Consider the following 14,464-nt stretch of genomic DNA (forward strand, 5'->3'; position numbering starts at 1 on the left):
AGGGCCGGGCTCGCCCCGCTCTCTGGCGAGGCTCTGGGGGACCCTTCCAAGTCCCCCCGTTGTCCACCTGAACGGTCTCCGTCGTCGTCGTCATCGCTGTGTCCTGTGACGTCAACAACCGCCACTACCCGCTCCCAGGAACGCCCGCCTGCGGGCACCCCCGCGTTGTCAATCATCTGGTGCTCAGAACAAACTCCACGCCCCAGGTGCACCTGGGCCGGCCCACAGCAGGCGGGACAGGGGAGTCCGGGGCCGGGTGGGCGGGGGGCCTCGTGAGTTCGCTCTCTCTGCCCGTCCAGGTCATGTACTGGACACTGTGGCTCCTTGGGCGTGCTTGGGACCACCCTGAGCAGGCTTGGTGCTGGGGCATGTTGGTTACTGTCTCTAAGTCTGATGGGAGGATCTGGAAAACGGTGAGGGAAAAATGTGTATGGTCTAGCTCTTCAGAAGTAACTGACTGAGCTGAACCAGCCTTCCACTCACGACCCGCAGCAGCTGCAGACCGCACTTCTAGTTCTGCACGCTCATGAGAGTGAAACCCACGGACTTGCTGGGTTTCACCTGAGCAGACAGATAAACGATTTTGTCGTACACAGGATGCTAAGATTCTGTGTTTCCTTCGATCGGTTTGCTGGTTCCAAGGCGTCTGGGTGTGCAGTGCAAAACACACAGTTTTTTCAGCAGTGAATGCGGTTGGCTGCGCTGCGGGGCAGGGTGGCATCTGAAGTGTCGGCACCTCCCAGCACACGCCGTGGGGGCCGGGTGGGCAGGCTGCCGGCGCCGGGATGCGTGGCCGGCGCACCTGCGGGGAGGTGCCGCCCCGCCCTGCGTCGGCGCTCGCCCCCAGCGCCGCCACTCAACCCGGGCCGCGGAGCAGACGGGGAGCGCGCCTCGCCGTGTGGAGCGGGGGGCCCCGCTGACGGCACGGCTGTGGCCACATTTTCCCAAGCTGTGTCTGCAGGCGACGTGGCAAAAAGCAGCTCGTTTTAAGTGTGGACTGTGCACGCAGCTCCTGCCACGGGTTTCGGGAGGTCGCTGACCTGGGGCCCCCCCGCGTAAAGATTCCGGAGATTCCTGATCAATCCCGCGGGGCGAGCCCCGGCAGGAAAACCCCAGCGGAGCGCTCCGGCCTCGGCCGCTCCGGCCTGACCGTCTCACCGCACACATCGACCGATGTCCAAAATTCGGTGGCACGCCAAAAATGCACTTTTTGCCCATGTGGCAAAAGTTAGGTATAGTTTTGATGACTTTACAATAATCATAATCACCTACACATTTTTTGCTCCCAAGGGACTTTCCAAAAGTTAAGGTGCCGGCCCTTGTATGCAAGGCTTTCTGGCACCGCGCATTAACCAATCAGACGCAACCTTATTATGTGACGTGACCGGTAAGATGCCACTCTACTGCATGACATGTATTCCTGGTTCGAGACTGGGCGCTCCCATTGGGTGGCTATTGTTGTGTTGGCTGGTATCATGTTTTTATCTGACAATTTAAGGGAAAAGAGGTCAGCGCCCCTGACGAAACAGTCAGGGGCTGCCTGTTTTAAAGATTCTTGCGGCACACTGGTTGAAAACCGCCAGCATACAGTTACTACTTTGTCGATGTTAATTTGAAAAATTGTAAAAAAAAAAAAAACAGTTAAGAAACCAACCCGGTCAACTTTATAAAGGAAACACAACCCATAAATATCAAACAGACGCAAACAGCGGTCTTGATGTTGACTTGATTTGACTTTTTCAAGACGACCTCACGTAACAACATAAAATCATGACCTGGGGGCAGAAAGCCGGACCCCGTGGAATGCTGTGCGTGTATCGGAAAACCGTCCACGTATTTCCTCACCAGGGGGGTAGCGCCGATCTGCACCAACTGCCGAGGCCTCAGTATTGGACACAGAAGGCACAGGGGGGCCCGTCCACCAGACTGCTTTGTCTGCCTTCTTCGAGTACGTTGGGCCCAAGGAAAGTGTGCCATACAGGTAAGGGGGAATGCTACACCATGTAAAGCGTTATCACAAAGACGTGCCCCAGGTTTTTAAAAGGCTGAAGAACCACTGTTCCTGAAGTGAGGCTCCTCAGGGAGAGAGCGCGTGAGAACAGGAATATTGGCATTACATCTACCTTAGTGAAACCCCGGAGCCGCGATTTCAAAGCTCGATGCGTGCAGTTACAGCTTCGTGGCACTGGGGAGTCGGTCCACGCGCCTGCTGCTGGGCCCTGGGCTCAGGCCACGTTCTGTGAGCTCGGAGCCTGGACCCTCGGTCTCGCAGGGACTGGCGTGGCGGTGCGGCGGGGGCGGGGGGCAAGGAAGTGTCCTTGAATGAGGGACTCCTCATGAGGTCATAGGTCGACCGCGCTGGAAGGGGCCTGGGAGGGGGCATCTGGCTTGTCCCCGCCGGGTGAAACGGACCCCTCCCCCAGGGGGTCGCGGCCTGGGATGAAGGGGAGCCCCTCTCCCGGGCACCCGCTGGGTTCCGCTTTAACTCTGTCACACCAGGGAGCCGTAAGCGCCCTTGGGAGTTACACATCCTTAAATGTCCTCTGTCCAGCGTCATTATCACTGAATGTCGTTATTAGTGACATTCAGGTGGTCAAGGAAATCACAAGGAGAACCAATGAAAGTAACTTTTCAGGTTAAAGTGCACCTGGTACAAACAGGAGATTTACAACCAGAGTTCTGGACTTCTATAATAATTTTAACATAAAATATTTTTTTAAATAGGCCAGTGGAATTTTATTTTCTCCCTTACACCATATTAAGAATGAAGCAGATTATGGACTTTTGTTCTAAATGTAAGTTGGGCGATCTGGTATTTTATTATTATCATTATGGATTTCCTTACATATTTATTTATTTTATACATTTACTCAGTGCTTTAGAAATAATTTGCATACACACCCTTACATTTTGCCCCCTGCAAATTAGACGACCCTAGAAAAACGTCTTCAAACCCAGTAGGCAGCCAGTATTTTTCAAAACAGATGCGAATTTCTTTTCTCAACCGGTCGCCAGTGCCCGGCAAACTCACCCTGAGAGCAACGCAGAGAGCAGAGTGTGCTGCTGGCTTCAGTGGCCCCAGCGGAGGCGGGGTTCTCCGTCGGACAGACTTCTTACTGGGCCGCGGCTGCCGGCGCTGCGCGCTTCTGGCGTCCCGTGGCGCCGTCCTGCAGGGGCCCCGGCACCCCTCGCGGGGGGTGGGGGGCGGGGGGATGCCTCGCGTAGGGTTTTGAAAGGGATCCTTCCCCCGCACAGCCGTTTCGATCTCCGAGCCGACGCACTGAGTTTTCTGAAAGAAGCTCACTGCACAACGCAGGTGGTTTTTCCCGTTTATTACAGAGCGATGCTAAGGCAGGGTCACAGGTGAACTCAGAGGGGGCGACACGGGTGCGGCGTTTACAGGGGAGGCGCAGCGCGAGGGCATGCCATCAGGCTCTGCGGACGGCCTCCGCAGACGGACTTTTAAAACAGGTTAACGCCGAACCAGTGCTCTCGGGAAGAGAACACACATCCAGGCGAGGCAAACTGGGAGCGACCGTCTCCTAAGAGCGTTATCCGGATTTACAGCATCCACGGTGCATGTGGAAGTACAATGTCCATGAAAGAAAGAAACTCAGTTCCTTGTCGTCGATGACTTTGAACTCCAAACACAGATCACAAAACAAAGAACGTCCGTAGTTCTCTGCCTCCGGTCTCTCCGACATCTGTGGCCAGACCTCCGAAGACATTTCGTGGCCATATACAACACAGACACTCACGTGTTACATGCATCATTTTTACACTACCTTGGAGTTTACCCATCGTCTTTGCTAGCATGAACCACATTTTAAAGACACTCTATATCATGCACCCCTAAAATTACAGCTGGGGCCGCAGGTCCCCGCCGTCTCCACATGCTTTACAGACACAACATGACACGCATCTTCCCGCTGAGTGGTGCACGGCGCCCTGCACCAGGCAACGGGCACACTGAATTAAACACAGCGCCAATTTGCACACCGCACGTCTGTGGGGCGTCTCGGTCAAATCCAGGGATCACCGACACATACAGTCAGAGAGGCCAGCGCGGCTGGCGCAGGCCCGCACACGCAGGCAGGTGTGTGCGTGTGCAGCACATGCACTCAAGTTACATTGTCATGTGTGCGTATGTTTGTGTGGACATACACACACATGGGGCAAGTACAGTGAGATCACTAGGAAACACAACACGACAGTTCAGAAGAGCGTCTGGGAGGAACATAGGACATCGCCTTACGGGTTACCTGGCTTCGTGATCAGACTCAGTTCCCATCGAACGTGGTTTAGACCCTCCGCTGTTCATGGTTCAGCGTGATGCCCAGCCACTCACAGGTCCAGAGACCGGCACTGCATTCTGCAGGGGACACTGACTGGCAGTCCCTGCGTGTCCTCGGTACGTGCGCATCAGAGAAATGTCTGTGCGAGTGTTCGTTTTAATAATCGACTATCAAGACATAACAATATACACGTGAATGTGTGCTCCAATGTAATTGTCCACAAACACTGATTTGTGTACATTTCAATGATTTTGTGTGTGTGTGTGTATCTAGATTTCAATATTTAAAGGAATCGGGACATCTGACCATTTGGAACTGTTTTGCCGTACAAGCTCAGCAAACTACCTTTGAACTTGAACCTGCCCTGACCAGTTTGCCACGGGTCACGATGCAGGGTGTGAAGGCTTCACGTGTAATTCCACAACAGCCAGTAACTCGTAAGGCTGCGTCACAAATATCACACTTGACTCTCTCAGGCCTGTCCACAGACACAAGTATAAGCACACCCATGGGCACACCCATGTGCACACCGAGGCCTGTAAATGTACACAAACATGCACACACTGGTACAGGTATATGGCCACCCAGGAACAGGTTAGCAGTCCAATAGCTGCCATACATGGGATTATTTTTCAGAACTATTATTCTACATTTTCACTCATTTGAATTGAGACATGTGGCTTTTAGACGTCACCGTTTTTAAATGTAAAAGCAAAAAAAAAGAGCCCAATCGTGCACGCACCTGCAGTGGGTGCAGCAAAGCGCCCCTCCCGGCTACCCCGGGGACACGCCCAGCACGTCCACACGGGTTCGAAATGGTTTCAGAAAACATCTGATTCGATTGTTTAATAGTTAGAGGAGCCAACATACAAACACAGGGATGTGTACAGGTGGGCGGGCCTGGCGCTTTTTAAAAGCCTCCCCCCCCCTTAACCGAGCCCAACAAAGAAGAAACAGACCCCGCGGCCTTCAGAGCCGGTCCCCCGCCTTCACCCTGAACTTCACCCTGGGTGCACCGTGCACTTGTAGAGTGCGGGAAGCAGGGGGTGTTTATTATGTCTTTTTCTATGGTATCTAAGGGGAAAAAGGGAGTGCAAATGAGAAACTACCCAACTTTTACCCAGAGCAACAGTTCCTTCCGCGTGTGTAAGTTTACCCTAAGGACGAAAACGCGTGTTTTTTGTTGGCGTTCTCTCCGGCTCAGCAGAACAATTTTAAAATCCAATGTCCCTCTTTTTCAAAAGAATTCTGTAAGTAAGTAAATTTTAACCGCCGATCAATCATCAGCTTGGTTCCACTAATAAACTGAAAACTCTGGTTTGTTGTTTGGGATTTTTGCCCTGCTGGAGTACAACGGAATTACGTTCTGCAGAGAAAGCGATCTCAAAGCCCGTGACCGGTGTGCTGTCTCAGTCTCCCAGGGACTTCGGTTTCAAGCAGCGGGTGATACATGTTGCCCCTGGAGGGCCCTTTAATGAAAGTCACACGCCGAAAAGACGGCGTGCCGAGGGCCGGCCTTCCCTTGGGAGCCCGGACGGACGGTGGGCCGTTACCTCCTCGCCCGTGCGTACAAGCCCAGTTAGCCTTGCTCTGCCGTGTCTGCAAGGCAGAGCCAGGGACTCCACCTCCACTGGTCGGTCGCGTCTGCCCCTTCCCCAGGACAAGCGGTGTCTATGGGACCCGTCCCAGCAGCGGCTGCCCCTGAGACGGACGGTGCCGGGGGCGGACACTGCTGGCGGACACTGGTTTTGTTCTGGACCACCCGACCCCGCCTGACTCAGGTTCGCTGTTCCCCCGCGCTGTCTGCCTTTCGGGCTGTTCGGGCAGACGCGTCCTAACCTTTTATGGACTCGACTGTGCTAAGTGATGCATTTTACAGAGACGTAACTCGGGCAGACACCGCGCGGGCGACTTCCCAGATGTTTGCTGTTTCCGCTGAAACAAAGCAGCCTTTTGATCTCAGCAGGAGTCTCTGTTCCCTTCTATTGGAAACAGTCTTGGGACTGAGGTCTGGAGCAGGTATTGCTCCGCACAGCCCTTTCAAGATGGGGCGGTTCGGTCGGCGGTTCTCGAATAACCTGCCAGCCAGTGTCCTTCTCCCCAACAGACAGGGTAATGAGGCACTCATTACCAGAAGGCCAAGTTCTCAGAGGCTGTTGGGTTGTCTGGACTTTTTTTCTCCCTTTCTTCTCTTGGTTGAAATATTTTACTCACTTGGAAAGTGAGAAAGTAACATGTGTAAGTATAAACCAGATGGTGTAAGGTGCTCGTTGAGCAATTTATCAAGAAGTTCAATTGCTAGCATTGAAAACAGTAATATGACAACTGGATCGCTCTCCATCTTGAATCAAATGTTTTGTTTTAAAATTCATTTTTCAAGTGAAATTTGGGGGAAAAAAAAACTCCAGTAAAAGCCTGCAAATGGCATCGTACATTTTTCATGTATCACCTACTGAGATACAGCCAGCCTGCGGAGTATCAGAACCATGCCGCCCAGCCTCACACGGTCAGCGTCCGCGCCGGGAAAACTAAAGGATTGCTGAGATGTGGCTTAACTACGACAGATCATACGCATTCAAATCAGTGAACATTCAGATTTCTAAATAATGATTCTATGTTTGAGCAAAGCTGACCATGATTTGTAAGGAGAGGGCCGGAAGAGCAGAATTAGTGTGTTAATGTTCACAGGGGGTTATAATCACAGACTTGGTTTAACACAAAAGGAGTTTTGCATATGAAAATTTCCAAAACACCAGCAAGCCCCAGGATGCATCGGAACGGGGACCCAACTGTTTTCGGGCGTCCTTCGCATGGTACCCTGTAAAAGAGTTTTGCTTTTCCAGCTGGTTTTTTGGAAGGCGCCCAGACACAGTGGGTTTTCGGGCCTGTGTGTGAAAAACAGAGTTTCCTGGCTTCAGGCTTGACCTGTTTGAAGAACGACACGCTGGCTTGTGAGAGGAATGGTACAATTTGTAGTTCTTCATGCCAGTATTCAGTGTAAGCTATATTTAAGCTGTTTCCAATAAAAAATTTTTTAAATTAAATTTGCTCCATGACACAAACAAGGCAATTTCCTGATCCCCAACGTTAAAATCTTCACGAGACGCCTCCTTGGTGTGGGGCGGTTCTCCTCCATTCCGCTAACCCACGAAATGAGAAACGGCTCTGTCTACTGACTAGGAAGGAAACAATCTACTCGACTATTTTAACTATTTGGCAATAAAAGTGCCTTTAAAAATCAGCAATCCAAATTTTAGAATGGAACTTGGAGGAAAAAAATGTGTTTCGGGGCCACTGTGATCTACTGGACCGAAAGCACAGAAAAGCAGTACCCGCGTGTCTACTCATGGTTACAAGGAAAGCCCCAGCTGCAGAAATGGCAGCTCTGGGTCGCCCCTCGCTAGCCACTAGCACGCCGTGATCCTCGGCGTCGGGTCCGTGCAGGAAACTCCCCCGGGGCCAGGCCTCACGCGAAAACCTCAGCCAAGGAGCCGGTCGGGTTCAGGCTTCTCCAATCAAACAACGGAGGGGGTATCAAAGGAAAAACGCCTCCTGGGATCAAGGTCACGAATAGAAAAGGCCTGTACAGTTACTTTTGAAGGACGTGGGCTTCCTAATTTCCAAGTATGCAAAACTCTTTTGCGCGGTTGGCGGTTAGGTGTGTGTTTAGAAAGCGGGAGGCCTCCACCCACTCACAAACCATGCACTTCGCCGCGGCTCCCTTTACACCGAGTCTCCCACTGAATCCACATCGTCCGGCGAGAGGGGGCGGTGCAGGTCCTGAAAGACGGAGGGCGTACACAGGTGTTTGCTGGGCTCCCCCGGCGCCCCGGGCTCAGGAGCCCCGCAACGCCAACGGAGCTCACCCGGCGTCTGACGTCACCACCCCTTCCGGAGCCACCGCGTTGGGATGAGAGGGAGGACACAGACTGGGAAAACCGCCAGACGGCCCCGACAGCGCTTATTTTGCCTCACTGACGTGCTCTGCTCAGGAGCTTCCGCTTCTGCGTCCAGGGGAGTCTGCAGCCCCCGAGGTCTGTCGAGGCCAACCGTGCCTCTGTGTGTGTGTGTCGGGCTGTTCTTCCTCGGACGCCACCCTCCCACGCTGCGCAGAAGAGCAGTGTGCTCGCCTCACAAAGCCACGTCTCAGGACCCCCCGCCCCCCGTTGGCGTTCCGCCAATTCTGGCCCCAGAGCAGCCACTCAAGTGTGGTGCTTGTGCGTCGCATTAACCCGACGGCATTTCACTGCCTTTTCGCAGTTCATGTTGGAAAGACAGGCAGAATGCACACTTGATCCACCCCCTTTCCTCATACTCCTCTCCAGTTCCCCAAACGCTCCCCTATCCCCTCCATCCGCCCCCCATCCCTTGCTGCCATGAGGCCGCTCTGCTGGTCTCCAGGCAACCGGCTCAGATCGGCAGGGTCTAGAATCCGGCTTCTCTCCCGTTCAGTGCCACCCACTCCTCACTCCGTCCGAGTGATGGGAGAATCTACAAAAGTCAGCAGTGCAGGGGGCGGGGGGCGGGGGTAACGGGGAGCTTCCCCGAGCCCACACGGCACGTTTCCCTCTGACACGTCCGGACGGTGGGACCCGGAGAAGTCCGCTGACAGAAAGGATCCTCCGAGACCTGCCTCTGTGGCCCGTCAGCTTTCTCTAGACAGCGATTCAAACAACTTTTTTTGTAAAAACGGGGGGTGGCTTGGTACATCTCCACAAATACTTTTACAAAGAAAACTCGCAGGCATGTGGACTTTGACTATGTATCACTATTCTAAGCTACCAAAAATAGATGGCGTAAAAATGCGATTTTAAGGAAAGGGAAAAAACTGATCTAATTATCTTAATTGATATAAATGAAAATACAGATTTTCTTATTTGTGAAGAAAGACATCAAATATCTCAATATTCCTTAAAAAATAAACTTATGTTCTTGTATTTTAAAACCAAGTAGGAAGTATGTGTGTGTGTGTGTGTGTGTGTGTGTGTGTGTGAGTGAGGGGAGAGCCAAGTAATTTTCCTGGCCATGTTGCTAGGCAACAGAGAGGGAAAAATAGAAGTAGCTACTGTTTTTCCAGTTTGCAATAAAAAGAGTTAATTTATTCATTGAAATGTCTTCTTTTAGCACTTGCCATCTCTCTCTTATTTCGGGGTTTCCTGCGCAGGCACCCAGCCAACCACGTGAGAAGAACCTCAGCCAAACGTGAACCGGGATCGGTTTCCGGGGGAGAGGGGTCCGTCCGCCCGCACGAGGAGGGGCCGTGATGCGGCCTACTCCACGCCGAGATGGAAGTGGCTGCTGGGCGAGCAGCCGGGGCGCACCCATCCCCGGACCCGGGACACCAGCGGAGGATGACTGTCCATTCGTTGGGGCCTGCGTTCCGGCGCCCGGCGCCGAGCCATCTCGCAGCCATCCGGCGGTCTGCTCACACGTGTGCTTAATAAACGTTTTCAGACGATGACAAACCCTTTCTTTCTCTAGGACAGATGGGACTGTTTTCCCCTCTCAGGTAGGGCGCGTGCACTGTGGCTTTAACTGACAAAAGGAGGAATGTCTGGGACCACCATCCTGGGGAGCGGAGCTGACAATGTGCATCATGGGAGCTGCCGCCCGCACAGCTGCCAGCCGCTGCAGGGCAGCTTTCTGCCTCAGTTGCACAAAATAACAGCGAAGCGCAGCGCGCAGTGGGCCGGGAGGGAACTCTGGCCTCGTCCCACAGACAAAGGGGACGGTGGAGCGAAGCGCTCTACGTGCCCGAGAGAGAGCTCTACACAGCCAGCGCTCGGGGGCAGGGACTCTCCACCCCTCGGCTTTCATCTCCGCAGCGGAGCGGGAGCTGAACCCCGAATCTGAGCCCGCGAGCTCAAAGGATGAAGAGGAATTTCCCCGCCAGGTGCCACCTCCAGAGCCCACACTTCAAAAGAGAGGATGTCCCACGGGAGGGGGCCTTTCCGGGACCACGTCGCGTGGCTGTCCCCACAGAAGGGGCCCCAGCCGGGCAACGGTCACCAAACAAGCACCGCCCCACCACCCCCTCCTCCACTGGGGCACAGACATTTACTCAGGAGACTGCACTGATCTGGCCGAGTCTTCCCTGAGCAGTTTGCCAGTGACGCCTGTCCTTCAAAATGCCAGGTGGGACCGTGGCCGGGGAGAGCCCCGCCCTGCAGACACCGAGAGGGAACGGACGCGGAGTCCCCGGCTTCCCCTCTGGGAAGCGCCCCTCCAGCGCCCTTCCCCGCTTCCCACTGAGGCACAAGGGGGGGACACTCCTCGGAGGGGACGCGGCCGCCGGCGCGGGCGAGCTGCTGCCGCACCTGGGCCCCACCCAATCACCCAGACCGGCCGAGCCCGGTGCCGGGAGCAAAGGCAGACGCCCCCAACCTGGGTGAGCCGGGCTCCGCCGCCCCCACCCCCGGTGGCGCTGTGCGCACGGCCCCCGGAGGAGGCTTGAACGGGGTGGGGGGGGTGTCCGTCTGGGTTGCCGTCTGAACACCTGGACCTTAGAAGCCTCCTTTTCCCTTTTCCTCCTTCTTCCTCCTTTTTCCTCCTTTCACTCGGTAAAAGAAGCCAAACTCAAAAGAGTCTCGTCTTTGAGGTCCGAAGCCCCCAAGGGGTCCTTCTTCCTTCCTCGGACATGCAGCGGGCACCACCCTGGAGCCCCCTCCTGGCCTGTACTCCTCCCCACCCGCCCGCTCGGGGCGCAGAGGCAGGGGCCTGCCGGTTCCTCCGCTGCCCGCCCCCGCCCCCCCTTCAGCCTCTCTCTGGCTTCCTCGGGAAAGACGGGCAGTGCCGGCAGCCGAGGGGGCGAACACGGCTGCGCTCCCGCTCCCCTTCCCCGCAGACGGGACCTGACGCTGCCTAACGCTGCTTCCAGAAACTCGGACTTGTGACCTCCAGGGCCAGTCACCTTCCCCGTCATCCCGCCAGAAGCTGATCACGCAGCGCAGGCAGTGGTGAGGAGCCAGGGGCTCCGGGCGCGCTCCGTTCGCAAGCACCCACGGCCTGGGGCCCCCTCCGGCCCCAGCCCCCGCCCCTCAGGCCGCCCTGGAGCACCTTCTGTGCCCGAGACAGACCCCCCGAGCCTGGCCCACCCTCCACTGCCCTTTCCTGCCCCCTCCTGAGACAGGCTGAGGATCAACGGCCACGACTCAGGGGGCTTGTCACAACCCAGGAGGCTCACAGAGACCGGGGCGGGCAGGTCTGTGTGATTCCGGGGAAAAAGTGTAGGCGGGGCGCTACCCAGGGTGGCAGCAAGGGTCCCCTCCTCTCGGAGGTGAGACTCAGACGGTGTACAGGGCGGGAGGAGCCCTGAGGTGTAGCTAAGAGAAGCCGGGGCCGAGACGAGGGACCCGCCGTCCGTCACCTCCCGCCCTCGGTCGCCTGGTCACCCCCGAGAGACAGGAGCACTAAGAGGACGCAGCATGTCGCGGGCACCCGGGCCGCGCTGACGCGAGGAGCTCGCCCCCGTGCTTACCCTCTGCTTCCGCAGGCTCCCCGGGCTGGTGGGCGACGGACTTGGCGACTTGCCCGAGCGCGGCGTGGACAGCTGGCTACCCGGGGTTCCATTCACTGGAAGGACAAAGGTCACAGACAGCAGAGTGGCACGTTAATAAGGCGGTTTCAGACGAGCCTGCTTCTCTGAGACGTGAGTGACTGGTGGGGGAAGGGGGGACACTGGCTAAGACCCCAGACACCTCTGCACCCGTGGCCCCGAGAAAAGGCTTCAGGGGCAGCCTGCTTGGGAAACTCACTTGTTGGTGACCCAGGGTGTCATGCAGCAGCGGTCACCTAAAACGTTCTTGAAAGCGCACTTTGCACAGCCTCCCTGATGAACTGACTAACGCTGCCGTCAGCTGTGCCGGCAGAGAGTGGGGGCTGCGGTCGGGGTCCTGGGGCGTGTCCGGCCGTCCTCAGCCCCAATTCTCTGTTCGGCCGCCCCGTGCCCCCCGGCAGGAGGGCACGTCAGCACCCCGGACAAGCAGCAAGCCCAGAGACTTGCTGAACGAATCCCTGTCCGTTTACAGGCGACAACTCACTTCCAGAAGTTCCTGCTTTCGCCTCCGCCCTCCCGTCTCCCCCCCCCTCCACTCGGGCAGGACCTGACTGGCCCAGGACGAAGGAACCGGCAGACCGAGGTGCGGCTCCCACCGGCGACAGACAAAAGCTGCTTTCCCACAGGTTTAAATCACTGGGATTCCACTGATGGATAAGACTTTTCTTATCCAACGTGACCACTAACCTGAATCAAAGCCACAGAACCTAAGTAGGCAGTTATTTCCTCTGAGTAACATCGCCAAACACTTCGAGATATCACTTAACACAGCCCCATCGGGTCACCATTATTTCACCCGCAAGAACCACCACACGTGAACACGTTTCACACCCACGGCCGGCGAGGCGGACTTGGCAGGGAGACACACACACACTCTGGAGGGTGCAAACCGCTCCCTCCCCGGAGGGGGGGCAGGCAGGCACCGAACTTACCCTCGATGACCTCTAACATGGACACAGTCTCAGGGTCGGGCCCGACAACAGCAAGAGGCGAGTCCCTCCTCAGCTCTGAGCCGAGCACCGGGGGGAGTGGGGCGCGAGCGCGGGGGGATTAGTCAGGGACGGCTCAGGCTGCTCCCCGAGCCGGCGGCGGGAGGAGAGGCCGGCCCCGCAGCAGATGCCTCGTCTGCGTCAGGCTGACGTCGTCCCGGCAGCCGTGGGAGGCGCGGGCTCCGGCTCCGGCTCCATCAAAGGTGTCGCCCGTAAGCCCCGTGCCGACGCGGGAGCCCCCGGGGGAGGGGGGCCCCTCCCCCCAGCGCTGGCCCCGCAAGGCCGAGCCCTCTGCCGGGACTGCCCGCTGAATCACACACCCTGGAGCCTGTGTGTGTGTGGGGGGGGGGGGCTGGAGGCGTCGGGAACTCCAAGTGCCGGCGCTCCCGTCGAGCCTGGGGGCTGCAGGCGCCACAGACACCCTGACGACACTGGGTGCCCAGGGACGGTCGGTGCCGATCGGTTTTCCGACACCGTTGGGGCACGGAGCCCTTGGGCCCACGGGAGCAGGAAGCTCTTTGCTCCGTCCTCTGCAAAGACCTTTCAACAATGGCCCACGCTGCACTCCTTTGTTGCTTTGCCTTTGAAATGCATTTAGTCATTCAGACAAAAAAACTTTTTTTTTTCTTTTTTCATGTGCCAGCTGGAAGCAGGAAGCACGGAGCATGCTTTCATTCGCCTGCTCCCCCTGTCTGTCCTGAGCTTGGGCTCAGACCTCTGCGCCCTGGGCGTCCCAGGCAGCCGCCTCTCTGCGGGCCGGGCCGGGCCGGGCTCAGGGACACGCGGGGACCACAGAGCTGTGGGCGGGAGCACAGACCCCAGCCCCCACACCCAGAAGCAGGAGATGCCTAGGGACCCACCGAGGGACAGGTCTGATGAAGACGACGTCGTCTTTGCCCACGTCCCCGTATCTTTTCGTCACCTCTGCAGGCAGCGCCAGGTCAGGAAGACAGGGAGCAGAGGGGGAAGCAAGCACAGCAGTGACATTTCTGAATCTGGGGACTCTAACCTTATCAAGCCAGTGGGACGGGGCGGGGGGCAGATAAAAAAGAAAGTGAATCCCAAGGAAAATGGCCTTAGAAATACCGTGCTTAAAAAAGCAAAATAACAACATGCTTGCTTTTAGTAAGTACTCATTCTGTGTGTGTCTCACTTTACTGAAGAACTTGTTTTTTTACCTTGGTTGGTGTGGTTCTTTGGATGCCAGCCTGCAAACCAAAGGGTGGCCGGTTCGATTCCCAGTCAGGGCACTTGCCTGGGTTACAGGCCAGGTCCCCAGCAGGGGGCGTGCAGGAGGCAACCACACACTGATGTTTCTCTCCCTCTCTTTCTCCCTCCCTTTCCCGCTCTCTAAAACTAAATTAATTCATTATTTTTAAAAGGAGCTTATTTTCTGTGGAGCAGTTAATGTACTTAAACCGTGTGTTTAGGTTCATATGTACATACATGTCTCGCTTATATCTCATGTAAGTCTCATAATGGCTCTGCGACATAGGCAGCATCATTTTGCAGATGAGGAAACTGAGGCACAGAGTGATAAGCGACGGGGCCAGCCCGCTCGGGGTGGAGCCCGAAATCTCACCTCGAGACCCAGAACCACGCCTCCCTGGCCCCATGCCACGGGA

At 56.1% G+C, this 14,464-nt stretch overlaps 1 protein-coding gene across 7 annotated transcripts in view; it reads right to left on the bottom strand.

Annotated features, from left to right (window-relative positions):
- The window catches only part of DCLK1 (doublecortin like kinase 1), a 227,670-nt gene that overhangs the window by 65,720 nt on the left and 147,486 nt on the right, over positions 1-14,464 (bottom strand). For 4 of the 7 annotated variants that reach the window (XM_045838918.1, XM_045838919.1, XM_045838916.1 and 1 more), the window contains one exon: positions 11,773-11,867. In XM_045838918.1, the coding sequence (XP_045694874.1) occupies positions 11,773-11,867 (95 nt within the window). Of the gene's footprint in view, positions 1-5,627; positions 8,076-11,772; positions 11,868-12,049; positions 12,085-12,782; positions 13,059-14,464 lie in introns of those variants that run through there. The other 3 variants (XM_045838921.1, XM_045838922.1, XM_045838923.1) reach the window with 3 other exon arrangements.

Source organism: Phyllostomus hastatus, unplaced genomic scaffold (genome assembly GCF_019186645.2).
Source record: "Phyllostomus hastatus isolate PE091 unplaced genomic scaffold, TTU_PhHast_1.1 phas_contig_29, whole genome shotgun sequence".
Taxonomy (NCBI): Eukaryota; Metazoa; Chordata; class Mammalia; order Chiroptera; family Phyllostomidae; genus Phyllostomus; species Phyllostomus hastatus.